The sequence below is a fragment of the Felis catus genome, chromosome X (genome assembly GCF_018350175.1).
Source record: "Felis catus isolate Fca126 chromosome X, F.catus_Fca126_mat1.0, whole genome shotgun sequence".
NCBI classification, from domain to species: domain Eukaryota; kingdom Metazoa; phylum Chordata; class Mammalia; order Carnivora; family Felidae; genus Felis; species Felis catus.
The window spans coordinates 125925249-125946168 of record NC_058386.1 but is presented as its reverse complement, the minus strand read 5'-3'; the positions used below and the strand labels follow the sequence as shown (position 1 = coordinate 125946168).

Here is a 20920-nt window from a genome sequence, read left to right as displayed (position 1 = left end):
CCCTCCCCTGCCATCCAGAAGGTTGCCAAGTTCTGTGTGTTCGACCACTGACCACCTACCACCACAACTCCTGTGGAATGTACTCCATAACCTAAGCTTTAATTTGCAAGTTAATAGACTATTGTTAGTAGAGTGTTAGGTATACAAAACAGCTGGCAGTGCAGTTCCCGTCGCCTCTCCCCCCACCCCCCGGTTTCCCCTATTATTAATATTTTGTATTAAATGTTGTTTTTGTTACAGTTGATGAGCCAATATCCAAACGTTATTAACTATAGTCCAGGGTTTATTTCCCTCTTTGTGTTGTGTATTCTATGATTTTTTTAATGTTTATTTATTTTTGAGAGGCAGGGGATAGCGTGAGCAGGGGAGGAGCAGAGAGGGAGAGAGTGAATCCTAAGCAGGCTCCATGCTGTCAGTGCAGAACCGACTCAGGGCTGGAACCCATGAACCCTGAGATCATGACCTGAGGTGAAATCAAGAGACGCTAAACCCTTGGGGCGCCTGGGTGGCTCAGTCGGTTAAGCGTCCGACTTCGGCTCGGGTCATGATCTCGCGGTCCGTGAGTTCGAGCCCCGCGTCGGGCTCTGTGCTGACAGCTCAGAGCCGGGAGCCTGTTTCGAATTCTGTGTCTCCCTCTCTCTCTGACCTTCCCCCATTCATGCTGTCTCTCCCTGTCTCAAAAATAAATAAACATTAAAAAAAAAAAAAGACGCTAAACCCACTGAGCCCCCCCCAGGCGCCCCTCTGGGTTTTCACAAATGGATCATATAATTTCCTGGAGAATATAAGCCCTCTTTTTTTTTTTTTATTGTGGTTGGCAAATGTTACATTAATTTCAGGCGTACAACAGTGACTCCACAAGTGTATACATTACGCTGTGCTCACAAGCACAGCTACCATGTGTCGCCATACAGTGCTGTCACAATACCACTGTCTATCTTCCCTAGGCTGCGCCTTTTAGTCCCTGACTTCCTCGCTTCGGAACTAGAAGCCTGGATCTCCCACTCCCTTTCCCCCGTTTGGCCCTTCCCGCCCATCCCCTCCTCTCTGGCAACCAGCAGTTTGTGCTCTGCATTTCTGGGTCTGTTTCCGTAAGTCCTCCGTTTTTCATGGCTTTACTCCAACCCTAAGATTTGCTCCTGTGCCTCTGTCCCTGTCCTTCCCTCTGGCGGCGGCACTATCACTTGCTGCTGTTAGTCCCTGGCCAGGCCGTGCCCGGGCTGCCCACCTCCCAGCGGAGCCCAACACTCCAGAGCTGTCACCATACTTCACGCGCCTGCCACTGCAGATGGTCCACCGCGCCCCTGCTAGGCTAAGTAATTCGCCAGCGGGCGGCGGGAGCTCTGTTCTCTCTTTGGCCGGCGCCTGGCACGTGACCCGCAAGCCGCCTGAGAAGCGGCGACTAGGGAGGGGGAGGGCGGAACAGTGCGCCTGCGCGAGCCCGCCGGCTCGCCCGCTCGCCGTAGGGTCGGGAGGCGGGGCCTCGCCCCGCCCCGCGCGTCTGGCGTCAGTCCCTTCCGCTTCGCAAGCCGCGGCGGGCTTCTTTCCCAGGGCTTGTGACTGGTCGGGCGGCGGCGGGGCCGGACTTCCCGCGGCGGGGCGGGCATGCGCGCTGCGTCGGCCGCGCCCCGGCGCGGGTGGGAGGGAGCCCGCGGAGGCTCCCACGGCGGCGCCCAGCTGCGCTCTCCTCCCTCCCTGGGCCCGCCCCTAGGGACCTGGACCGCCCTCTGCCCTCCGCGCCCTGCGTCCCCGGCGGCGAGTAGACGCTGGGCGGCCCCCAGGGTCGGATTTCCTGGGCGGAGGTGGGGGCCGCGGCGGGGGCGGGGAAGCCGCAGGCCCGAGTGGCCCTTGGGGCCCAGCACTTCCCGCGTCTCTGCAGCGCCCGCCTCTGGGAGGGGCCGCCTCTGTGCCGGCTTGCTGAGCCGTGCTGAGGCTGGAAGGCCGAGGGTGGGAAAGCCGGCCCCCGCCCCGCCTTACCTCCTCGCTGCGTGCCTGGGGGTGGGCTCCGGAGACGACTCCCCAAGCGATGAACCTGTACACAGACCGGGTGCACAACCTTGACCCTTGAAGCCCCCAAACTTTTTTTTTTTTTAAGTTTATTTATCTTGAGAGAGAGCTTGAGCAAGCATGAGTTGGGGAAGGGGAAGAGAGGGAGAGAAAGAGAATCCCAAGTAGGCTTCACACCGTCAGCTGGAAGCCGAGGCGTGGCTTGAACTCACCAACCCGGGGATCATGACCTGAGCCGAAACCAAGAGTCTGACGCCCAATTGACAGAGCCACCTGGGCACCCCAAAATTATTTTTCTCATTCTTTTTGTAATCTCTACGCCCAACGTGGGGCTTGAACTCACTACCCTGAGATCACGAGTTGCATGCTCTTCCGACTGAGCCAGCCAGGTGCCCCTCTGAAGCCGGCATTCTATTTTTTTTATTAAAAAATTTTTTTAATGTTTATTTTTGAGAGAGAGAGAGAGACAGAATGTGAACAGGGGAAGGGCAGAGAGAGAGGGAGACGCAGAATCCTAAGCAGGCTCCAGGCTCTGAGTTGCCGGCACAGAGTCTACGATGTGGGGCTCCAACTCACAGACCATAAGATCATGACCTAAGCTGAAGTCAGACACTCAGCTGACTGAGCCACCCAGGCACCCTTGTTTTTATTTATTTTTGAGACAGAAAGTACGAGCTGGGGAGGGCCAGAGAGAGAGAGAGAGAGAGAGGGAGAGGGAGACAGGAACCGGAGCGCACTCCACACTGATAGCTGAGAGCCCGATGTGGGGCTCGAACTCCTGCGTGGTGAGATCATGACTGTAGCCAAAGTCAGAGGCTCAGCCGACTGCACCACCCAGGTGCCCCTGAAACCCCCATTCTTACACTTCTGGAAAGTAGGCTTGTAGGAAAATAGGGGCCTCACAGCATCTTCATATGGGACCTTCACTGCCTGATTCATGCCCTTGTGTATTCTCGCTCTGACGTGGATAGCTGTAACAGTCTCCCCATTGATCTCATCTCCTTCTGGTCCATCTATTTGAAAGTAGGGGCTGAAGCCAGTTCACAGCAGTTTCCTGTGGGCTTGAGCTCCGTGCATGGCTCTGCTGCGTGGGTGAGGGACCTTGAGGGACCAGTCAGGGCTCAGATGGAGCCTAGGGGCCGAGGTGTGTTGGGGTTAGCTGATGAGGGCATGGGTCCCTGACACAGGAGCAGGTTTGGGGGCGGGAGTGCCCGTGCATGCCTCTGGACGGGGCTCACCTGCCTTGTAGGAGGACTCAAACAGTGGTACTGCTGAGACCGGCTGCTGGGAGCCCAGGTCCTGGCCTGCTGGTGTCTGGCCGGCTCCCGGGGCTTCTGACCCCAGGCCCCATGGACACGTGGTGTCTTAGAGAAGGGCCTGGGTACTGGGCGGGAGTTGGGGTGGGTGGGCAGGGAGCTGAGGAGGTATGTTTTCCCCTTCTGGGCAAAAGAACTGCTCATAGTTTAAAGGCGGGAAGTACCTGCACAGCCTTCCCTTCCTCCCAGAGCTGTAGGTCGAGGTCATATGTGCCCACATTTGCACACAGCCTGACTTTGACATCCATGCACACACATGCGTGCCTGGACTCCTTGCCCTGGTGCCTACAGGCCTGCCTCCCTGGGCACAAGTCTGGAGCCTCACTGCCTCGCCCCTCTCCCACCATCTTTACCCCGGGGATTTCCCTCCCTCCCAACTGGAGACCGTTGTCTACTCCGGTTTGTCAACTGCCACCTGCACCCTGCCTTCCCAATTTACTGGAGAAACTCTGTTGCCCTTGGGCTTCCAGTTGGTAGAGAGGGGTAGAGGGAAACTCCAGCACTCCCGGAGAAGGGAGGCCCCAAGATTTGCCCTCAGGCTTGCTAAGGCCTTGCTCTGAGGGGGGAAGAGGATGGCTGAACCCCGCCAGCCCCAAGCCTAAAACAGGGTAGGTGCAAGCTGGGGTGGGGGACGCACAAGAGTGTCTTCCGGCAGCAGGAAGTGGTAGGAAGTGGTAACTACCTATGGGGAAATGAGGCTTGTTCCTCCCTACGGGGTTGAGCAGAAGGGGAACCTTAGCCAAACCCTGCTCTCCTCAAAACAAGGGGGGCGGGGGCCCGAGGGAACAATGGCCGAGGTTCTGTTCTCTGGCGCTGACTTTCCTTCCCCACCCACCCTGGGAACTTCCCACCAGCCTCTCCGGGCATGCACTTATCTCTCAGGGCTGGCAGTGGAGATGGGTAGGTCCCATCTCATGTCCTGGGAGTCTGGGGGAAGCAGGTGACCCAGGGGCGTCCAGGGCCCGGAGCAGCTACGGTAGCGCTGCCCACCGGCATTGAAGGCCCCGGGGCCGTGCTGTGAAGGGTGTGGTTGGGCCGCGGTGAGCAGACAGTTTCTGGGGGCTGCCAGCTTCCTGGAACGTTGAGGCCCTCACACTGGCCCTGGCTGCCTGGCAGCTGAGCATTGGGCACGGGCAGCCCAGGTGTGTGCCCAGCGCTCAGCACGAGGGGGCAGCAAGGTCCAGCCGTAGCGGACCCTGCCAGGCAGGAACCCCTCGCGGGTGGCGCCAGGCAGGGGAGGGGGGGCGCCCCGCCCCGGGAGCCGTGGGGGGGGAGGGGCGGGGCGGGGCGGGGCGGAGCCAGAGCAGGGTGCTGGCTGCAGAGCCCCAGGTCCCGGCGCCCGGCCCTCTCGCGGCCGCGTGGGAGCAGCGGGGCTCGACGGCGCGGCCGCCCGGAAGCCATGGCCGCGCATGGGAAGCTGCGCCGGGAGCGGGGGCCGCAGGCCGAGTATGAGGCGCAAGTCAAAGGTGAGAGGGCGCTGGGCGCTGCCGGCCCGGTTCCCTTGCGGAGACCCGGAAAAGTCCCGCCGCTGGCCCAGGGCCCGCTGCTCCGCTCCCCGCCCCCCCCCCCAGCCCCCCGCGACCTCCGGAGGGGGTTGAGGGAGGGAGTCCGAGCTTCTTGCCCGCCTCTCCGCCTCCCCTTGGCCTCAACCGCGGGCTGTTCCCCCTTCCTTCTTCCCTCCCTTCCTTTGGTCGCTCTGCCCTCCTTGGGTCCCCCTGCACCTCACCCAAGGAGCCCGAGGAGGGAAGGGGGCCCCCTTGAAAGTGGCATTCTAGCCACAGTGAAATCGAACACCTCAGTTTTGCTGGGGAGGCCGAGGTAAGGGAGTCTGCGTGCCTAGGTGGCTGGAGTAGTGATGGCTTTGCCTTGAAACCAGTTTTTGGCCCTCTGGTGGGCACCGAGGTGGCTCAGAGTTGAGGGCCGCTGTCTGAGGATGAAACCCGCACTTAGAGATACAGCGGGGCCAGCTTCGAAGCCTTCTGGGGGTAGACCTCCTTGGGTTCTGAGAAACACTTTGTGCAAATCTCATGCAAATCAGCTTTGCAAATTTGCTGTCGGTCTTACTCAGGGCACCGTGACTCTTGCGAAGGAAAGCAGGTAGCATCCAAGTGCCAACAGTTGGGGCCCTAAAATTTCCCCGTGTCTTCAGATGTGTGACCCTCCATATATGACTCTCAATCGCTCTGTTTTCCCGACGAAGGAAACCGAACCTCAGGGAGAAGTGCCTTGCACACGGTCACGGTTCCTCCGAGGGACACGGAGATGACCTTTGAAATTCCTTTCAACCCAGAGATGCAGGTTCCACCATAATTAACCAATGCGAGCAGTTTCCGCCAAAGTGTGCCTGGGTCCTCCCTTCTGGTAGCTCCTGCTGCCCAGAGCCAACTTGAGGTGACTTTGCAGGGCGTGCCAGCTCTGCAGGTGGAGAGAATGACCCCCCAACCCGTTTCCCCAAAACGTCAGGAGGCTGAAGGGCTTTGGAAACTCTTCAGTCAGCAAATATGGGTCAGTTAATTCACACTGAAAAATTGGGAATTTGAGCAAGGCCTCCAGTGACTTTAGCTTGTAACCCATCCTCCCCCCCCAAAAAAACTTTTTACCATGCTGAAAAAAAAAAACAGGATCACTGTCTTGACACCCTAAATTGTGAAAGGTCAGCACAGTCGTGGTTTCGGTCAGCAGAAGTGAGACCGTATGCCTTGCTCACAGGAAGTGCTGGTGGGGCCTGAGGCTCAGCTCTGCAATTCAGGCCTATGTGGATTCCATCCTTCCTTTCCACAGCTGTTTTGCACGCAGCTTTTCTGTCCCAGGCCCGGGGAATACAGCGCTGAGCAAAAGGGAACCAGTCCCTGCCCTCAGACAGCAAACGTCCTCTAACACGATTAGGTTCCAGAATGATGCTGGCCACTCTAAAAGGGGAGAGCGCAGAGGTGGAGGAAGGGGGTGGGAGGAGGGCCAGAGCTAGATTGGGAGGAGGTCGGGAAAGGGTTGATGATGAGTGCATTTGAGCTGAGATCTGAGAGCTGGAGAGTGCCGGCCGAGGCGGGGGGACTGGGCCCCAGTTCGCCGGGTTCAGGTGATGCTCAGTCTACTCACACAGCCAGCGTATCTAACCGAGGCACGGCTGCCCTGAAGAAAAAATGAAACCGGCTGGCGTGCTGTTTTGTTCAGCACTGTTCGGTTGTAATTGGTCTCCAGGGACCCGGTGCTCTGGGAGGGCGGGGCAGACACCAGAGGAAGGTGAGGTGAGTGGGGACATTTCAGATCTTTCTTGGAATGAAATGAGATTCACTTTGATCTCAAAAATGTTGCCCTGATTCGGTGACGAATCCCCAGATTGCAGGTGGCATAGGGCCTGCTCCCCCTGGCGCCTGGAGCGGAGAGCCAGCCGCTGGAGCCCGGCCTCAGAGGGTGTGAGCGGACTGGGTCACTCAGCCCTGCCCTGCTCTGCAGCGGCTTTCCTGTCAGGAAGCACCCCCCGCCATCTGACTTCGGCTCAGGTCATGATCTCTTGGTTCGTGGGTTCGAGCCCCGCGTCGGGCTCTGTGCCGACAGCTCGGAGCCTGGAGCCTGCTTCGGACTCTGGGTCTCCCTCCCTCTCTGCTCCTTCCCTGCTTGTTCTCTCTCTCTCTCTCAAATAAATAAAAATTAAAAAAAAAAAAAAAGAAAGAAAGACACCTTCTCTAAAGGGAGAGCAGACAAGGAGATGGGGATGCCGGCAAGCGGTACCCATGGAGGCGGCGCCACGCCCACGGCCCCTGGGAAGTCACTGGCAGGACACAAATGCAAGGACAGGCGCTGAGCTGTTTGCAGGGCAGTTTCTTCAGTGGGCCTGGGCCCCTGCTGCTTCTCACCTCCTCCCTCACCTGCTCCCTGGTCTGAGGCCTCGCTGTCTTCTGCCTAGCGCGGCTCTGGAGCTGCCACCGGAGCTGGGCACTTTCTCTCTGCCACCGGAGAGGTCACCTGACCTCTGCCTGGCCTCCCCATGGCAGCCCAGGGGGGAGCCGGACCGTGGTGCTCGGCTGCTGTGTCTCCTCTCTCTCTCGGTGACTGGCTGGAAGTCCTTCCCTGACCACGGGCCCTGTGCCATCTGCGTGTGCCCACGGCTTGCTCCAGCCACACTAGTTCCAACGGCCCACGCCCCCTGTGTGACCTCCTTCAGCTCCTGGCCCCCCTCTAGAAGGACCCCTTCCCGCCCTCACCTCCAGCTCTGCTCTCACCTTGCTGGGTTTGCCTCCTCAGCACCCCGTGCTCCTGGACGTTCTAGTATGTGTGTGGCCCCTTGTGATCTGCACCCCCTTTCCCATCCTGGCTTTGTGAGGGCAAGCACTTGGTCAGCCCTCTGTCACACTGTCTCCGCGTCTGGAACATGCCTGGCACAGACTGGGTATGTAATCAACATTCTGTGGAATGGAGAAATCGATGAATGTCCCTCCCTGGGCACACGGACGGAGATAAATAAGTGGGCGACCCTTTTGCCCGAAGCCCGGGCCAGGACTTGTGACCCGGGAGCTCCCATGCCCACCTGGGCGCCCGGTGGGTGGCAGAAGGTGTTTGTAGCAGGTTAAGTGTGTCATTCAGGCGGTTCTTTGCTTTCGTGGGGAGAGCAGTGTTGCCAAATCAAGCCCGCGATAAGGTGTCAAAAGCCAGCGGTGTGGGGGCCCTGGGCGTGGCGCCTCTGCCAGGAGGTGGGGGTGGGGTGCCCTGTGGGTGGGTGCCAGGGGTGGAAACTGGAGACCGAAAGCAGGCCAACTCCCTCAGTCCCTTTCCCTTGTCAGCCCCAGCCAGCTTGCTCTGGCCATTGGCCCCGCCGAGGGGGCTGCCCTTTCCCCGTGGGGGGCCAAGGGCACGCTTCCCGGCCACTGAGGCCACTGGTGGCCACAAGTTCGCCGCAGGTTCGGCAGAGCGCCATGGCAGCCTTGGCCCTGAGCGGCCGCCACCCTGCCTGGGGTCCTGGGCTCCCGAAGGGCAGGAAGTGGCAGGACACACAGCTCAGGGGCTTTCCAGGAACCACGGAGTGACGAGAAGCCCAGTTGAAAGGCACCTGGCTAGGGACAGGGCCAGATGGCACTGGGGCAGCTCTGGGTTCCCACCGTCGTGACAGGTTCCCACCACCCCGGATCGGCCCCGCTGCCCGTCTGCCCGCAACAGCCTTCCTGTTCTTCAACTGCTTGGGCCTGGCCGGTTCCCTTTAGCCTTAGCCCAGAGGCCCCTTCCCCCTCCCCACCCCGGACTGCCCTGAGCCCAGCGTGCCCCCCCCCCGGGGGGCCAGTGTCCTTCCCCTCCTCCGTCTGGGGGGCAACCACGGGGTGGGGGGGAGGCGCTCAGGCCGTGGCCGGGCCTGAGCCACGGTCCCTCGCAGAGATGCGCTGGCAGCTGAGCGAGCAGCTGCGCTGCCTGGAGCTGCAGGGCGAGCTGCGGCGGGACCTGCTGCAGGAGCTGGCTGAGTTCATGCGGCGGCGCGCCGAGGTGGAGCTGGAGTACTCCCGGGGCCTGGACAAACTGGCCGAGCGCTTCTCCAGCCGAGGCGGCCGCCTGGGGGGTGGCGGCCGGGAGCACCAAACCTTCCGGTGGGTACTCGCAGGGTGGGGTGGCTACAGTAGAGCCCGAAGCCCGCCTCCCCCGCTCCCGGTCTGAGTGCCCCTCTGCCCCAGGAAGGAGCCGTCCCTGCTGTCGCCCCTGCACTGCTGGGCCGTGTTGCTGCAGCATACGCGGCAGCAGAGCCGGGAAAGCGCCACCCTCAGCGAGGTGCTGGCCGGGCCCCTGGCCCAGCGCCTGAGTCACATCGCGGAGGATGTGGGGCGCATAGTCAAGAAGGTAAGGCCTTCGCCCCGGGCGGCACGCGGCAAGGGAGGTGTGGACGGCCTCAGGGTCTAGGCGGGGCGGGGCCGGGTGGGTGCCAGGCCCAGGGAGCCGGGTGGAGCCTTGAGTGCTGCTGTCAGCACCAAACCCCCCCCCCCGCACCCCCCCCCCCGCCCCCGGGTCTGCAGCTGCTGTGCGGGGGCAGTGCTGTGGTCACACTCTCGTCCTCAGACCAAGGATCTGGAGCAGCAGCTGCAGGAGGAGCTCCTGGAGGTGGTGTCGGAGCTTCAGACGGTGAGGACAGGGCAGGGCCCGCCCCCCGGCGCAGGGAAGCCATCATATCACATCTCCCCAAGCCGGGCTCAAGGATCAGAGGATCGAGAGCCCGGGACAGACCTGGGGTTTGGGGACTGCGAGCACAGCCCTCTCTCTCTGCTCTGGGCACAGGGTGGTTAGGCTGAGCACTCTCGTGGGATTGGCTACCTCCCGGGTCTGAATCCCAGATGGCCCGGGGCGGGGGGCGGGGTGGGGGGGGGGAGGACGGGGCGGCCTGGCTGTGGCCGTGGCCTTCAGCAGGGCGGCTTGGCCTCGCTCCTCCCCGCAGGCCAAGAAGACGTACCACGTGTACCACATGGAGAGCGTCAATGCTGAGGCCAAGCTCCGGGAGGCTGAGCGGCAAGAGGAGAAGCGGGCGGGCCGCACCGCCGCCACCGCCGCCGCGGCCACCAATGAGGCGGGCCCTGTCCGCAAGAGCTCCCTCAAGAAGGGAGGGCGGCTGGTAGAAAAGGTGGGCCTGGAGGGCGCCCGTCTTCGAAGGCTCCGGTTCTGGCCTTTGTCCCTGCGAGTCCCTGGCCCTCACTGGGGCCTGCCGGGAGGTGGTGCGTGGATGGGGAACGTCGGGCTGGGGAGAGGACAGCCACGGAGCTCCGGTCAGCTCTCCTGGCTTTGGACGGCTCCTCAAGCTGGGGTGGTAGACGCGGGGGCAGGAGAACAGTCTGCCCCGTGCTCCCAGCTCTCCCCTACCCAGCTGGAGTCAAGAGAGCTTTGGTGCTCCCGAGGCTGTCCGCCCACCCAGCCACCCGGCCTCGCACGGTGCCAGCAGGTTGCAGAGGGGCAAGAGGACGCGTGGCATGGGTGATTGGCCAACGTGCGGGGAGAGAGCGTTTGAGGTGGCCCCTGAAAGGATGGGGAGGCCCCGAGCCAGGAGAAGCTGAGGCGCACCTGGGGTTGCCGGCCCGAGTTCATGCGTCACAGGGTGGGGCAGGGGAGGACATTGCGACTTCTGGGCCATTCGTTTGAGGGCCCTGTGGGACATCAGGGGCAGAGGTCCGCACGCAGACGGGGTGTGGAGGTGGAGATCCCAGGGAAGGCCTGAGATGGGGGCCGGCTGGCCGAGTAGGTGACCCTGGTGTACTTGTGCGGTCTTGAGCAGCGTCAGGCCAAGTTCTTGGAGCATAAAGTCAAGTGCACAAAGGCTCGCAACGAGTACCTGCTCAGCCTGGCCAGCGTCAATGCTGCCGTCAGCAACTACTACTTGCACGACGTCTTGGATCTCATGGATGTGAGTGCCAGGCGGGCAGGCTGCGCCCGGTGCCCCGTGCCCTGGGGCCCACCCTGAGCCGCGTTCTTGCTTCCTCCCCAGTGCTGTGACACAGGATTCCACTTAGCCCTGGGCCAGGTGCTCCGGAGCTACACGGCTGCCGAGACCCGCACCCAGGCCTCCCAGATGCAGGGTCTCGGCAGCCTGGAAGAGGCGGTCGAGGCCCTAGATCCTCCAGGGGACAAGGCCAAGGTTCTGGAGGTGCACGCAGTCGCCTTCTGTCCCCCGCTGCGCTTCGACTACCAGCCCCACGAGGGAGATGAGGTGAGGGTCACGGCGCCTGCCCTCATGTGCCAAGCAGTGAGGCAAAGGGCTCTGTGCTCTCTGGTCTCTGTTGTCACAGTGGTCCAGTCAAATGAGTTCCACTTGGCTCGGGAGTCGCAACTCCTGCACGCAGCTGATTGCTCAGCTCTCATTCAATGTCCTCGAGGCAAACGAGGCTCCCTGTAAGTTTGGCCACTTGCGTTTGAAGCGAGCAAACTTGTGCCGCCCACTTCTGCAGTTCAGCCAATGAACGCACACGTCCCCACCAGGACAAACACAGCAAAAAGATCACCAGGTTGACGCAGGTACTAGGTGGGTATATGGCTGTCCATATACTCCTCTTCCAAATGTTCTGCATGCTTTGACATTTTGTAATTCAAGGTTGAGGGGAAATGAACCAAAGCAGCGGTAGAATATAGCTAGCGTCTTTTCATTGGTCTCTGAGCTATTTTTTCCTCTACCAGTTTATCCTGGAGGGCACTGAATGGCCTGGGGTTACACGGAGCTGTTAGCTTTTTACTCTGTATTTTGACCCGAGTCACAGTTGAAAAAGTCAAATGTTACTCAAGGCTTACGATGCCACATAGCAGTTCTCTGACTCACCCTTTCTGTTCCCGATTCCACTCCCCAGAAACAGCCACCTCCCAGTGTTCTGGCTGTTGCTTCTGGGGCTGCCCTCCCTGTGTTCAACTTCACAGCAGCCTGCTAGTTGCTTTTCTACCGACTTCCTCCCAGGGCCGGCTAGTGCTCAGCCCCGCCACCCTCTCCTCACCCTCTGCCCTCCTCCGCCTCCCACCCCCCGCCCCCGCGGGCAATCTGTGACTCTGCTTGTCTGAAAATGCCTGGATTCTATCCTTGAAATCGATTGGTAGTTTAGCTGGATATAGAATTCAGAGTTGAAAATAATTTTTCCCTTAGACTGGTAAGGGCATCGCTCTAGGATTTCAGTGCTTAGGTGAGAAACCCAATGCCATTCTGATTTCTGATACTTGTGTGTGACCTGCAAGTTTTCTCCCCGAAGCTTTTAGGAGTCTCTTCCCCCTTGTAAAATTGTACAATGATGTTCTTCGGGGATCCTGTTTCCTTCTCCATGCTGGACAACTGCTGGGTGCTGTCACTGTAAAATCGTGTGTCCTTAGGTTTGGGGCTCATATTATCCCTTCGATCACTTCTTCTTCTTAACTTTTTAACTTAACTTCTTAACTTTTCTCTCACTTTCAGGAATTCTTGTAACTGGTTGCTGGACTCCATGGGTTGGTTCTCTAATTTTCTTATCTTTTCTCTTTCTTATTCCCCAACCTCTATTCCTTTTAATTCTGCTTCCTTAGTGATTTCTTCAACCCCTCGTTGACTTTTTAAAACAATTTACTTTCACAGTTTTTGTTTCTAAGAGTTCTGTTTTGTTGTCCAAATTCCAATTTAAAATAACCCTTTGTTCTTGTTTCACAGATATAATATCATGTCCAATCATTCTGAAATGTTCATTTTTGTTTTCTTGACATTTTTCTCTGCTCCCTGCATTTTCTTTGTTCTTGCAGTTTTTAAAAAAGCTTGCTTTCATCTTTCTCTTTCATTTTAGAGCTTCCCTCAAATGGCTGGCAATTCTTGGCCATCAGTTCATATTTAAGAGGAAGCGCTGAGAGGTGGATTAGGTAGTTGACATGCTCAGTGGGTTAAGCGTCCACTCTTGGTTTCAGCTCGAGTCATGATCTCACGGTTGATGAGTTCAAGCCCTGAGGTGTGCTCTGTGCCGACATCTTGGGGCCTGCTTGGGATTCTGTCTGCCTCTTTCTCTGCCCCTCCCCGACCTGCGCTCTCTCAAAAATAAATAATAACAAAAAAATTTTTTTAAAGATATGTGATGTGCACAAACAGAGCTTGTCAACAGAGGGCTTCCCCTCAGGGACTCAGACCATTACTTTGAGGGAGACCCCCATGGTGGGGAGTTGGCAAGTGTCCTGGTAAGAGGGTGCTAGAAAGGGTCAGTAGGACTGGGGCTGAGTTTAGGGGATTTGGGGGAGGGACTCGGCTCTGGCCTAGATACTGTGAGGAAGCAGGGGTAACTCTGATTGGATGTGTTCATAAATCTTATCTGGGAGGCAAGAGGTGGGGGTGGGGTGGGGGATGAAGGGACACGAAGGCAGCCGTTACTCGTAGTAGCCCAAACAGAGGGAGGTTTGGCCATTTTTGTGGCTGGGACAGAGTTCTTGTTTTGGTCTGCCCTCACATGTCATTATGGGGTGGTCTTGCTTTGGTCTTCCCCTATCGTGGTCACAGAGTGACCTTGTGTGATGTTGATGCTCTGTGACATTCCTTATGTTCAGTAGGATAACACCCAGTCCCATCTGCGCAGCTCCAGATGGCAGTGGCTGCTTTATTCTTTCTCATCACTAGGAAGTTTTGTCCCCTTCTTTGGCTGTGACTACTGTCCCTAAGTCCGGAATCCCTCTGATTTATCCTTTCTAGAGGGCAGATCTCTAGTTTGCTGCTAATTGTATGGGTTTGAGCGAGGGTCTTCTAACGTCAGTGTTCCCTAGGACCTGAATAGACTTTTTAAATTTTATTTTTATGCTAAAGTATACATGAAATTTACCACTTTAAATGTGTGTGTGTGTGTATGTGTGTGTGTGTGTGTGTATTTTTAAATAATTTCTACACCCAATGTGGGGCTGGAACTCATGTCTCCAGAACTTTTCCATCTTCCCAAACCACACTCTGTCCTGATTAGACACTAACTCCCCCTTCCCCAACCCCCCCTCCGCACCCACCATCCTACTTCCTGTCTCTGTGAATTTAGGTCTAGATCTAGACTACTCTAGATCACTCACACAAGTGAAATCATACTGTATTTGTCTATTGTGACTTGCTGGTTTCATTCAGCATAGTGTCCTCAAGGTTCATCCATGTTGTAGCCTGTGACAGCAACTCCTTCCTTTTTTTTTTTTTGAGAGACAGCACAAGCGGGGGAGGAGCAGAGAGAGGGAAACAGAGGATCTGAAGCGAACTCTGCATTGTCAGCAGTGAGTCCAATATGGGGCCTGAACTCATGAACCATGAGATCATGACCTGAGCCCAAGTAGGACGCCCAACTGACTGAACCACTCAGGTGCCCCACCTTTCTTTCTTTCTTTCTTTCTTTCTTTCTTTCTTTCTTTCTTTCTTTCTTTCTTTCTTTCTTTCTTTCTATGTTTATTTTGAGAGAGAGAGAAAGAGCTCGAGCTGGGGAGGGGCAGAGAGAGAGAGGCCGAGAATCCCAAGGAGGCTCTGTGTTGTCTCTGCAGAGTACGATTTGGGGCTCGATCCCATGAACTGTGCGATCGTGACCTAAGCCAAAATCAAGAGCCTGGTGCTTAACCGACTGAGCCACCTAGGATCTCCTTTCTTTTTTTTTCTTTTTTAATTTTTTTTTAATCTTTATTTATTTTTGAGAGAGAGAGAGAGACAGAGTGCGAGCAGGGGAGGAACAGAGAGAGGGAGACACAGAATCTGAAGCAGGCTTCAAGCTCTGAGCTGTCAGCACCGAGCCTGATGTGGGGCTCGAACTCACGAATGGTGAGATCATGACCTGAGCCAAAGTCGGACGCTTAACGGACTGAGCCACCCAGGACTGAGCCCCTCCTTTCTTTTTAAGGCTGAATAATGTTATACTCTGTGGACAGATCACATTTTGCTTATCAATTCATCCGTTGATAGACACTTGGGTTGGTTCCTTCTTTTGGTTGCTGTGAGTCCTCCTGCAGTGAACACAAGTGTGCAAATCTCTTCCAGGGGGCGCCTGGGTGGCTCAGTCGGTTGAGTGTCCGACTTCGGCTCAGGTCACGATCTCATGGCTCATGACTTTGAGCCCTTCATCGGGCTCAGTACTGACAGTGCAGAGGATTGCCTGACATTCTCTCTGTCTCCCTCTCTCTCTGCTCCCCACTGCCCTGTCTCAAAATAAATAAACTTAAAGAAATAATGAACTGCTTTATTGAGGTATGAGCCACATACCATGTCATCTACCCATTTAAAGTGTGCAATTCAGTGGGTTCTAGAATATATGCAGAGTTACACAACCATCACCACTATCTCCTTCCAAAACACGTTCACCCCTAAAAAGAAACCTTGGACCCATTAAGCAGTCACTCCCCAGTTCCTGGCACCCACTCATCTCACTGTGTAACTTTCCATTCTCCTTATGATGTGTTTTTTTTTAATGTTTATTTATTTTTGGGAGAGAGAGTATGCACGAGAGCAGGATAGGGGCAGAAAGAGAGGGGGAGAGAGAATCCCAAGCAGGTCTGTATCGCCAGGGCAGAGCCCGACACGGGGCTCGAACTCGCAAACTGTGAGATTGTGACCTGAGCTGAAATCAAGAGTCGGATGCTCAACCGACTGAGCCACCCAGGCGCCCCTCGCTCATCTGCTTTCTGTCTCTGTGGATTTGCCTCTTCTGGAATTGTATGTACACGGAAGCATACGACATGTGCCTTTTCTGTCTGGCTTCTTTCACTTAGCAGAATGTCTTCCGGGCTCACCTGCATCATAGCGTGGGGCAGCCAGGACATCGTTCGTTTTTGTGGCTTGAGTGACATTACACTGTACGGATGTGACACACTTGCTTACCCTCTCATCTGCTGGTACATGCTCGGGCTGCTCCTGTCTGGGGGCTGTTACGAGGAATGCTGCCCCCCGCGTCTTCACACATGCGTGCTCCTGTCTCTTGGGGAGGGGCCCTTAGCGTCTTCCGGAGCGGGTGTATCATGGCGCGCGGATCGGTGGTTCTGGACAGCAGCCGCCGAGGCAGAGGAAACGTGCATGCCTCCCTCGCGCCCACTGCCCAGCCCCACTTCCACGTCTGAGCTTTCTGTCCCCAGGCTCAGCCCTCAGTGCCCTGGACGCTGCCCCACACAGGTGGCCGAGATCCAGGTGGAAATAGAACTGCGGGACGAGATCCTGCCCAGGGCCCAGAATATCCAGAGCCGCCTGGACCGACAGACCATCGAGACGGAGGAGGTATGTGCGCTCCGGCGGGGACTCGGGACTGAAGACGTGGAGCCAGGTGGCCGTGGCCTGCCCTCCCCTTCCCTTCTGACTTGGACTTCCTGTCCCTCGGTTGTGCCCCATTGCTTCCTCCCCTGGTGCCGTCTCCTCCTTAGGTGAGCAAGACTCTGAAGGCCACGCTGCAGGCCTTACTGGAGGTGGTGGCGTCGGAAGACGGGGACGCGCTTGACTCTTTCCAAGCCAGCCCCTCCACCGAGTCCCTCAAGTCCACCAGCTCGGATCCGGGTTCTCGGCAGGCTGGCCGGAGGCGGGGCCAGCAGCAGGAGACTGAGACCTTCTACGTCACGGTGCGGCCCCGGGGGCGCAGGGGCAGGGGCAGGGGCAGGGCGCTGGAAGGGCCCGGAGCAGGGATTACAGCTCTGGGCTCTTCTTGGGGCTTCCCAGAAGCTCCAGGAGTACCTGAGTGGACGAAGCATCCTCGCCAAGCTGCAGGCCAAGCATGAGAAACTGCAGGAGGCCATTCAGCGAGGTGGGTCCCCGTCCCGGCCCTTGGCTGCTTCCTCCCCACCCCCAGGGCCAGGAATGGGACCTGCCCTCAGCCCTCCTGCCTGGGAACCCCAGCCAGCCCACGTTCCTCTCTGCCCAGAGAGGTTGGTTGGCATGCAGGGGCTAGCCGGGCAAGGGTCCCGGCCCCTATCTGGCCACCACCCTTGACCTTCGGGCCATCCCTTTCTCTGTGCGGTGCATTAAGGACCTGCCGGCCCAAGACGTACAGCAATGTTTTCTCGTCCCCAGGTGACAAGGAGGAGTGGGAGGCGTCTCGGTGAGTGCTTCACGCGGGGCTGCTTCGGAGGAGTTGCGGTGCCGCGGGGGCCAGGCTTCAGTGTCCGCACCCTGCCTCCTTGCGGCCCGCCTCTGCTGCGCATTGTCCCGCGGCTTCAAGTCTCCGCTTTGCCCATCGGGTTCTGGAATACCTCGCGGGCTCCAGGGCCCCGTTTGCCTCGGCTAGGGGGCGGGACATCCTGTTCTCCATGCCCCCTCCCCTCCGAGCCAGCTTCCGTTGCCCCCCAGGACCCAGTACACACAGAGAAAACTCCAGAAGAGCCGCCAGCCCCGCCCCAGCTCCCAGTATAACCAGAAGCTCTTCGGGGGAGACATGGAGAAGTTTATCCAGGTACTGGCCCTGCCTCACAGTGCAGCCGCGCTCAGGCCCTCCCCCGCATGTTGGTTTCTGTCCAGCCCGGGGCTCCCGTGTCCTCCGTTGCCGATGACCGGCCAACTGTCCCTTCCTGGATGGGCCTTGTCCGGCCTCCACTGATGGAAGGGAACATCTTTCACTAGTACCAGCCACCTACAGAAAGCCTCGGGCGGGGATGCGCAACGAGTTGAGCCCACAAGCCCCACTTCTGGCCAGCACGGTACTGGGGACCCTAGAAAGCGAAATGAGGGAGGCGAGAAAGGCCTGAAAAGAAGAAATAGCACTAGCCTTCTTTATGACGTGATGACGCACTTTGTACGTATTGAGAAGAAGCAGGGGGCTACTTAAGCGAACAAATTTGAGTTTTGCAATGTCACCTGATTCCAGGTCAACGTAGAGAATCCGGTTGTGCTTTTACCGGCCAACTTTAAGCAGCAAACAGTGTAAGGCCTAGAATGGCCCCAGGGATATCAGACACGTGGGAGCGACTCTCACAAACCGCGTGCCACACGTCGTTGCCGATAGCCATAATGGATCGTTAAGAGCAAATACAAGTGAGCAGATGACAAGGAGGGACAGTGACGTGAACACCCTCTCTGTTCCCAGAGCTCAGGCCAGCCGGTGCCCCTGGTGGTGGAGAGCTGTGTCCGCTTCATTAACCTGAATGGTAAGCCACCCCCGGGCCCTCCTACTGCCGGCCTGGCGCCCGGCACCCGGCACCGGAGCCTGGCGGGGTGGGGGGCGGGACTCAGCGCCTGTCCGCTCTCATCCTCCCTCAGGCCTGCAGCACGAGGGCATCTTCCGGGTGTCAGGTGCCCAGCTCCGGGTCTCAGAGATCCGCGACGCTTTCGAGAGAGGTAGGGACCGGCAGGATGGGGTGGGTGTGGGGGCTAGCTAGAGCCGCTGCGATCGGCCTTCTGCTCCCTCGGTCACCCTCAGGGGAGGACCCACTGGTGGAAGGCTGTACGGCCCACGACCTGGACTCCGTGGCTGGGGTGCTGAAGCTCTACTTCCGGAGCCTGGACCCCCCGCTCTTCCCGCCGGACCTGTTCGCGGACCTGCTGGCTTCTGCAGGTGAGGCCGGGGCCTGAGGCCGGCTGGGGGGGTGGGGGGCAGGGGCCGCTCTCTGGTGGCCGTGGTCACACTCACGCGCTCCTCTCCTCGGGCGGTGGCCGGGGCCACAGAGCTGGAGGCCGTGGCGGAGCGGGTGGAGCTCGTGAGCCAACTGCTGGCCCGGCTGCCCAGACCCGTGCTGGTGGTCCTGCGTTACCTTTTCACCTTCCTCAACCAGTGAGTGCTCCTTAGGGGACGAGGAGGGCTGCCTGTGGGGGTGCAGGGGACACCGGGCGGGGAGCTCCCTGCCCGCGACCCGTGTGTGCTCCCCAGCCTGGCTCAGTACAGCGACGAGAACATGATGGACCCCTACAACCTGGCCGTGTGCTTCGGGCCGACACTGCTGCCCGTGCCCGCGGGGCAGGACCCGGTGGCCCTGCAGGGCCGGGTGAACCAGCTGGTGCAGACGCTCATCGTGCAGCCGTCGCGGGTTTTCCCGCCCGTGAGCCTGCTGCCTGGCCCCGTCTATGAGAAGTGCATGGCACCGCCTTCTACCAGCTGCCTGGGGTAGGCTCTTGGCGGGCCCGGCTCGGGAGCCGAGCACCGGGGAACCCCGTCACCTACTCAGACGCCTCCCTCTGACCTCAGGGACGCCCACCTGGAGGGCCTGGCGGGGGAGAACGAGCCGGAGCTGGAAGCCGGGACCCCGGCCCAGGAGGACGGTGAGTGAGGGAGCTGCGAGACGAGGAGGGCCCGGCCTCCTGGGCGCCCGCCCGCTCCGCCTCCCAGCTCGGACTCCCTTTTCTCCCCAGACCTGGAGGGGGCCGTGGAGGCCGTGGCCTGCTTTGCCTACACGGGCCGCACGGCCCAGGAGCTGAGCTTCCAGCGCGGGGATGTGCTGCGGCTGCTCGAGCGGGCCTCGGGCGACTGGTGGCGGGGCGAGCGCGCGGGCACCCGGGGACTCATCCCGCACAAGTACATCACGCTGCCCGCGGGGTGAGTGGGCCGCCTGTCGCTCAGCCAGCTTTTCGGCTCGTCCCCTGCCCCGAGTCCCTGCTTCCCCAGCCGGCCGGCCCCCCGGGGCCTGCCCCCGGAATGGGCGCTCCCAACAGGTTGTCTCTCTGACCCCAGTGCAGAGAAGCAAGCCGCCGGCCAGGGACCACAGGCTGCGGGGGAGCTGCTGAGCAGTCCAGGCGTCCTCCCGGCCACAGAATTTGCCCACCGGTGAGCCAGGAAAAGGTGGTTCCTCGGGAGGACTCGCCGTGGTGGCCCCCCTCGCTCACCTCGGCCTGAGCACTGCGGTTGGGGAGCCGAGCGCCGCGCCCGGTCAGAAGGGGCGGGGGTCTGACTGTGGCCGCGTGGACAGGGGCCCGGTGGGGGAGGGCCGTCCGGCTGAGGGACGCCAGAGGAGGGCAGGAGGGACCCACCGGGCCAGCCTCGCTGTTCCCCCTGCCTTGGCCGTGCCCTGGCACGGGAGGAGGTGCCGCCAGGCTCACTGTCCGTCCCCTGCAGGCCAGAGCCATGCACCCCACCTGAGGCCCCTCTGGGCACACCCGGGGGTCCCGCTGGGCACAGGCGGCACTGCTTGGTCCCCACCTCCCCGGAGCGATATGTGGAGGTAGACAAGGTGAGAGCGGGGACTGGCTGCGTGCCAGCTGTGGCCCGGTGGCCAGGCCTCGGAGTCCGGGGGCAAGGCGGGGAGCTGGGCCACACAGACGCAAATGCCCGAGGGGCCGGAGCCAAGGGGTAAGGGTGGGGTAGGGCAGCCGGGAGACCCCAGGGGAGGCGCGTGGCGGGCAGGGCCGGGTGGGGTGCGGGTGGGCACCGTCCGGGAGGCCAGGGAGACAGTGGGTATGAGAGGAAGAGGGGAGATCTGGGCCTCGGCCGAAGGGGTCCCCGCTTCGGGGCTGGGCTGAGGAATTGTTGTCCCCAGAGGCAGCTGTGACGGCCACAGAAGAGAAACCGGGCAGGGCAGGTGGGGCGGCTCCCAACAGATGCCCTCCCTTTCTCTTCTCTCCTCTAGGCCGTGGCACAGACCATGGACTCCGTGTTCAAGGAGCTCTTGGGAAAGACCTCTGCCCGCCAGGGCCTCGGGCCGGCAATCGCCGGCTCCCCCAGCCCCGGACCCGGCAACGCGAAGCCTCCAGCCTGCAGCCGCCTTGGCAAGAACAAAGGCTTCTCCCGCGGCCCCGGGGCCCTGGCGTCACCCGCGTTGTCCCATCCCCAGGGCCTGGACTCACCCCTCAAGCACTGATGCGCTGCTCCCTGGCCTGTCCAGCAAGCGCTGGGCTCCTGCTCTTGTCCCCTCTGCTGAGGAAGGTACAGCCGCCCCAACGCCCCCCTGCCTGTCCTAGCCCCGGCTCGGGCCCCTTTGGGAGGCAGCTGAGGAAGGAGGCCGAGGCTGAGGGGCTCATTGGTGACTGTCGGGCGGTGGGCGCCCAGGCTGCTCTCTGCCTCAGCTGAGGGTGCCAGCCTGGTGGAGGTGGGCAGGCGTTGGCCGCTGTTTATAAAGACCTGTGCGCTGACTCCTCCGTGCGAGCCCCTTTTCTGTCTCGGGAGGCTGCACAGGCGGTGGCAGGGTCAGATGCCGGGTGCTCAGCACCGAGTTGCCCTTGCCCAGACCGTGTGGTTTGGGGGCCTGCACCCATATGGGGGGTTCCCGAGCTGTGCAAGTGTGTTGAGGGGGGCAGTCTCAGA

The 20920-nt window shown here is 59.8% G+C and overlaps 1 protein-coding gene across 2 annotated transcripts; it reads left to right on the top strand.

Moving 5' to 3' along the window:
- The first annotated feature begins 4632 nt into the window (after positions 1-4632).
- On the top strand, positions 4633-20748 carry ARHGAP4 (Rho GTPase activating protein 4). 2 transcript variants are annotated; one of them, XM_023248873.2, is made up of 22 exons: positions 4633-4789; positions 8686-8893; positions 8978-9140; positions 9357-9419; positions 9730-9912; positions 10558-10686; positions 10768-10989; positions 15883-15984; positions 16128-16319; positions 16417-16501; positions 16768-16795; positions 17044-17146; positions 17777-17837; positions 17950-18027; positions 18110-18244; positions 18355-18460; positions 18557-18790; positions 18872-18945; positions 19036-19219; positions 19355-19447; positions 19736-19850; positions 20247-20748. In XM_023248873.2, the coding sequence occupies exons 1-22, from the start codon at positions 4723-4725 to the stop codon at positions 20475-20477; spliced, it is 2856 nt and encodes a 951-aa protein (XP_023104641.1). In that variant the 5' UTR covers positions 4633-4722; the 3' UTR covers positions 20478-20748. The 2 variants fall into 2 exon arrangements, with proteins under 2 accessions (XP_023104641.1, XP_044906631.1); XM_045050696.1 differs by lacking the exon at positions 19736-19850.
- The last annotated feature ends 172 nt before the right edge of the window (positions 20749-20920 follow it).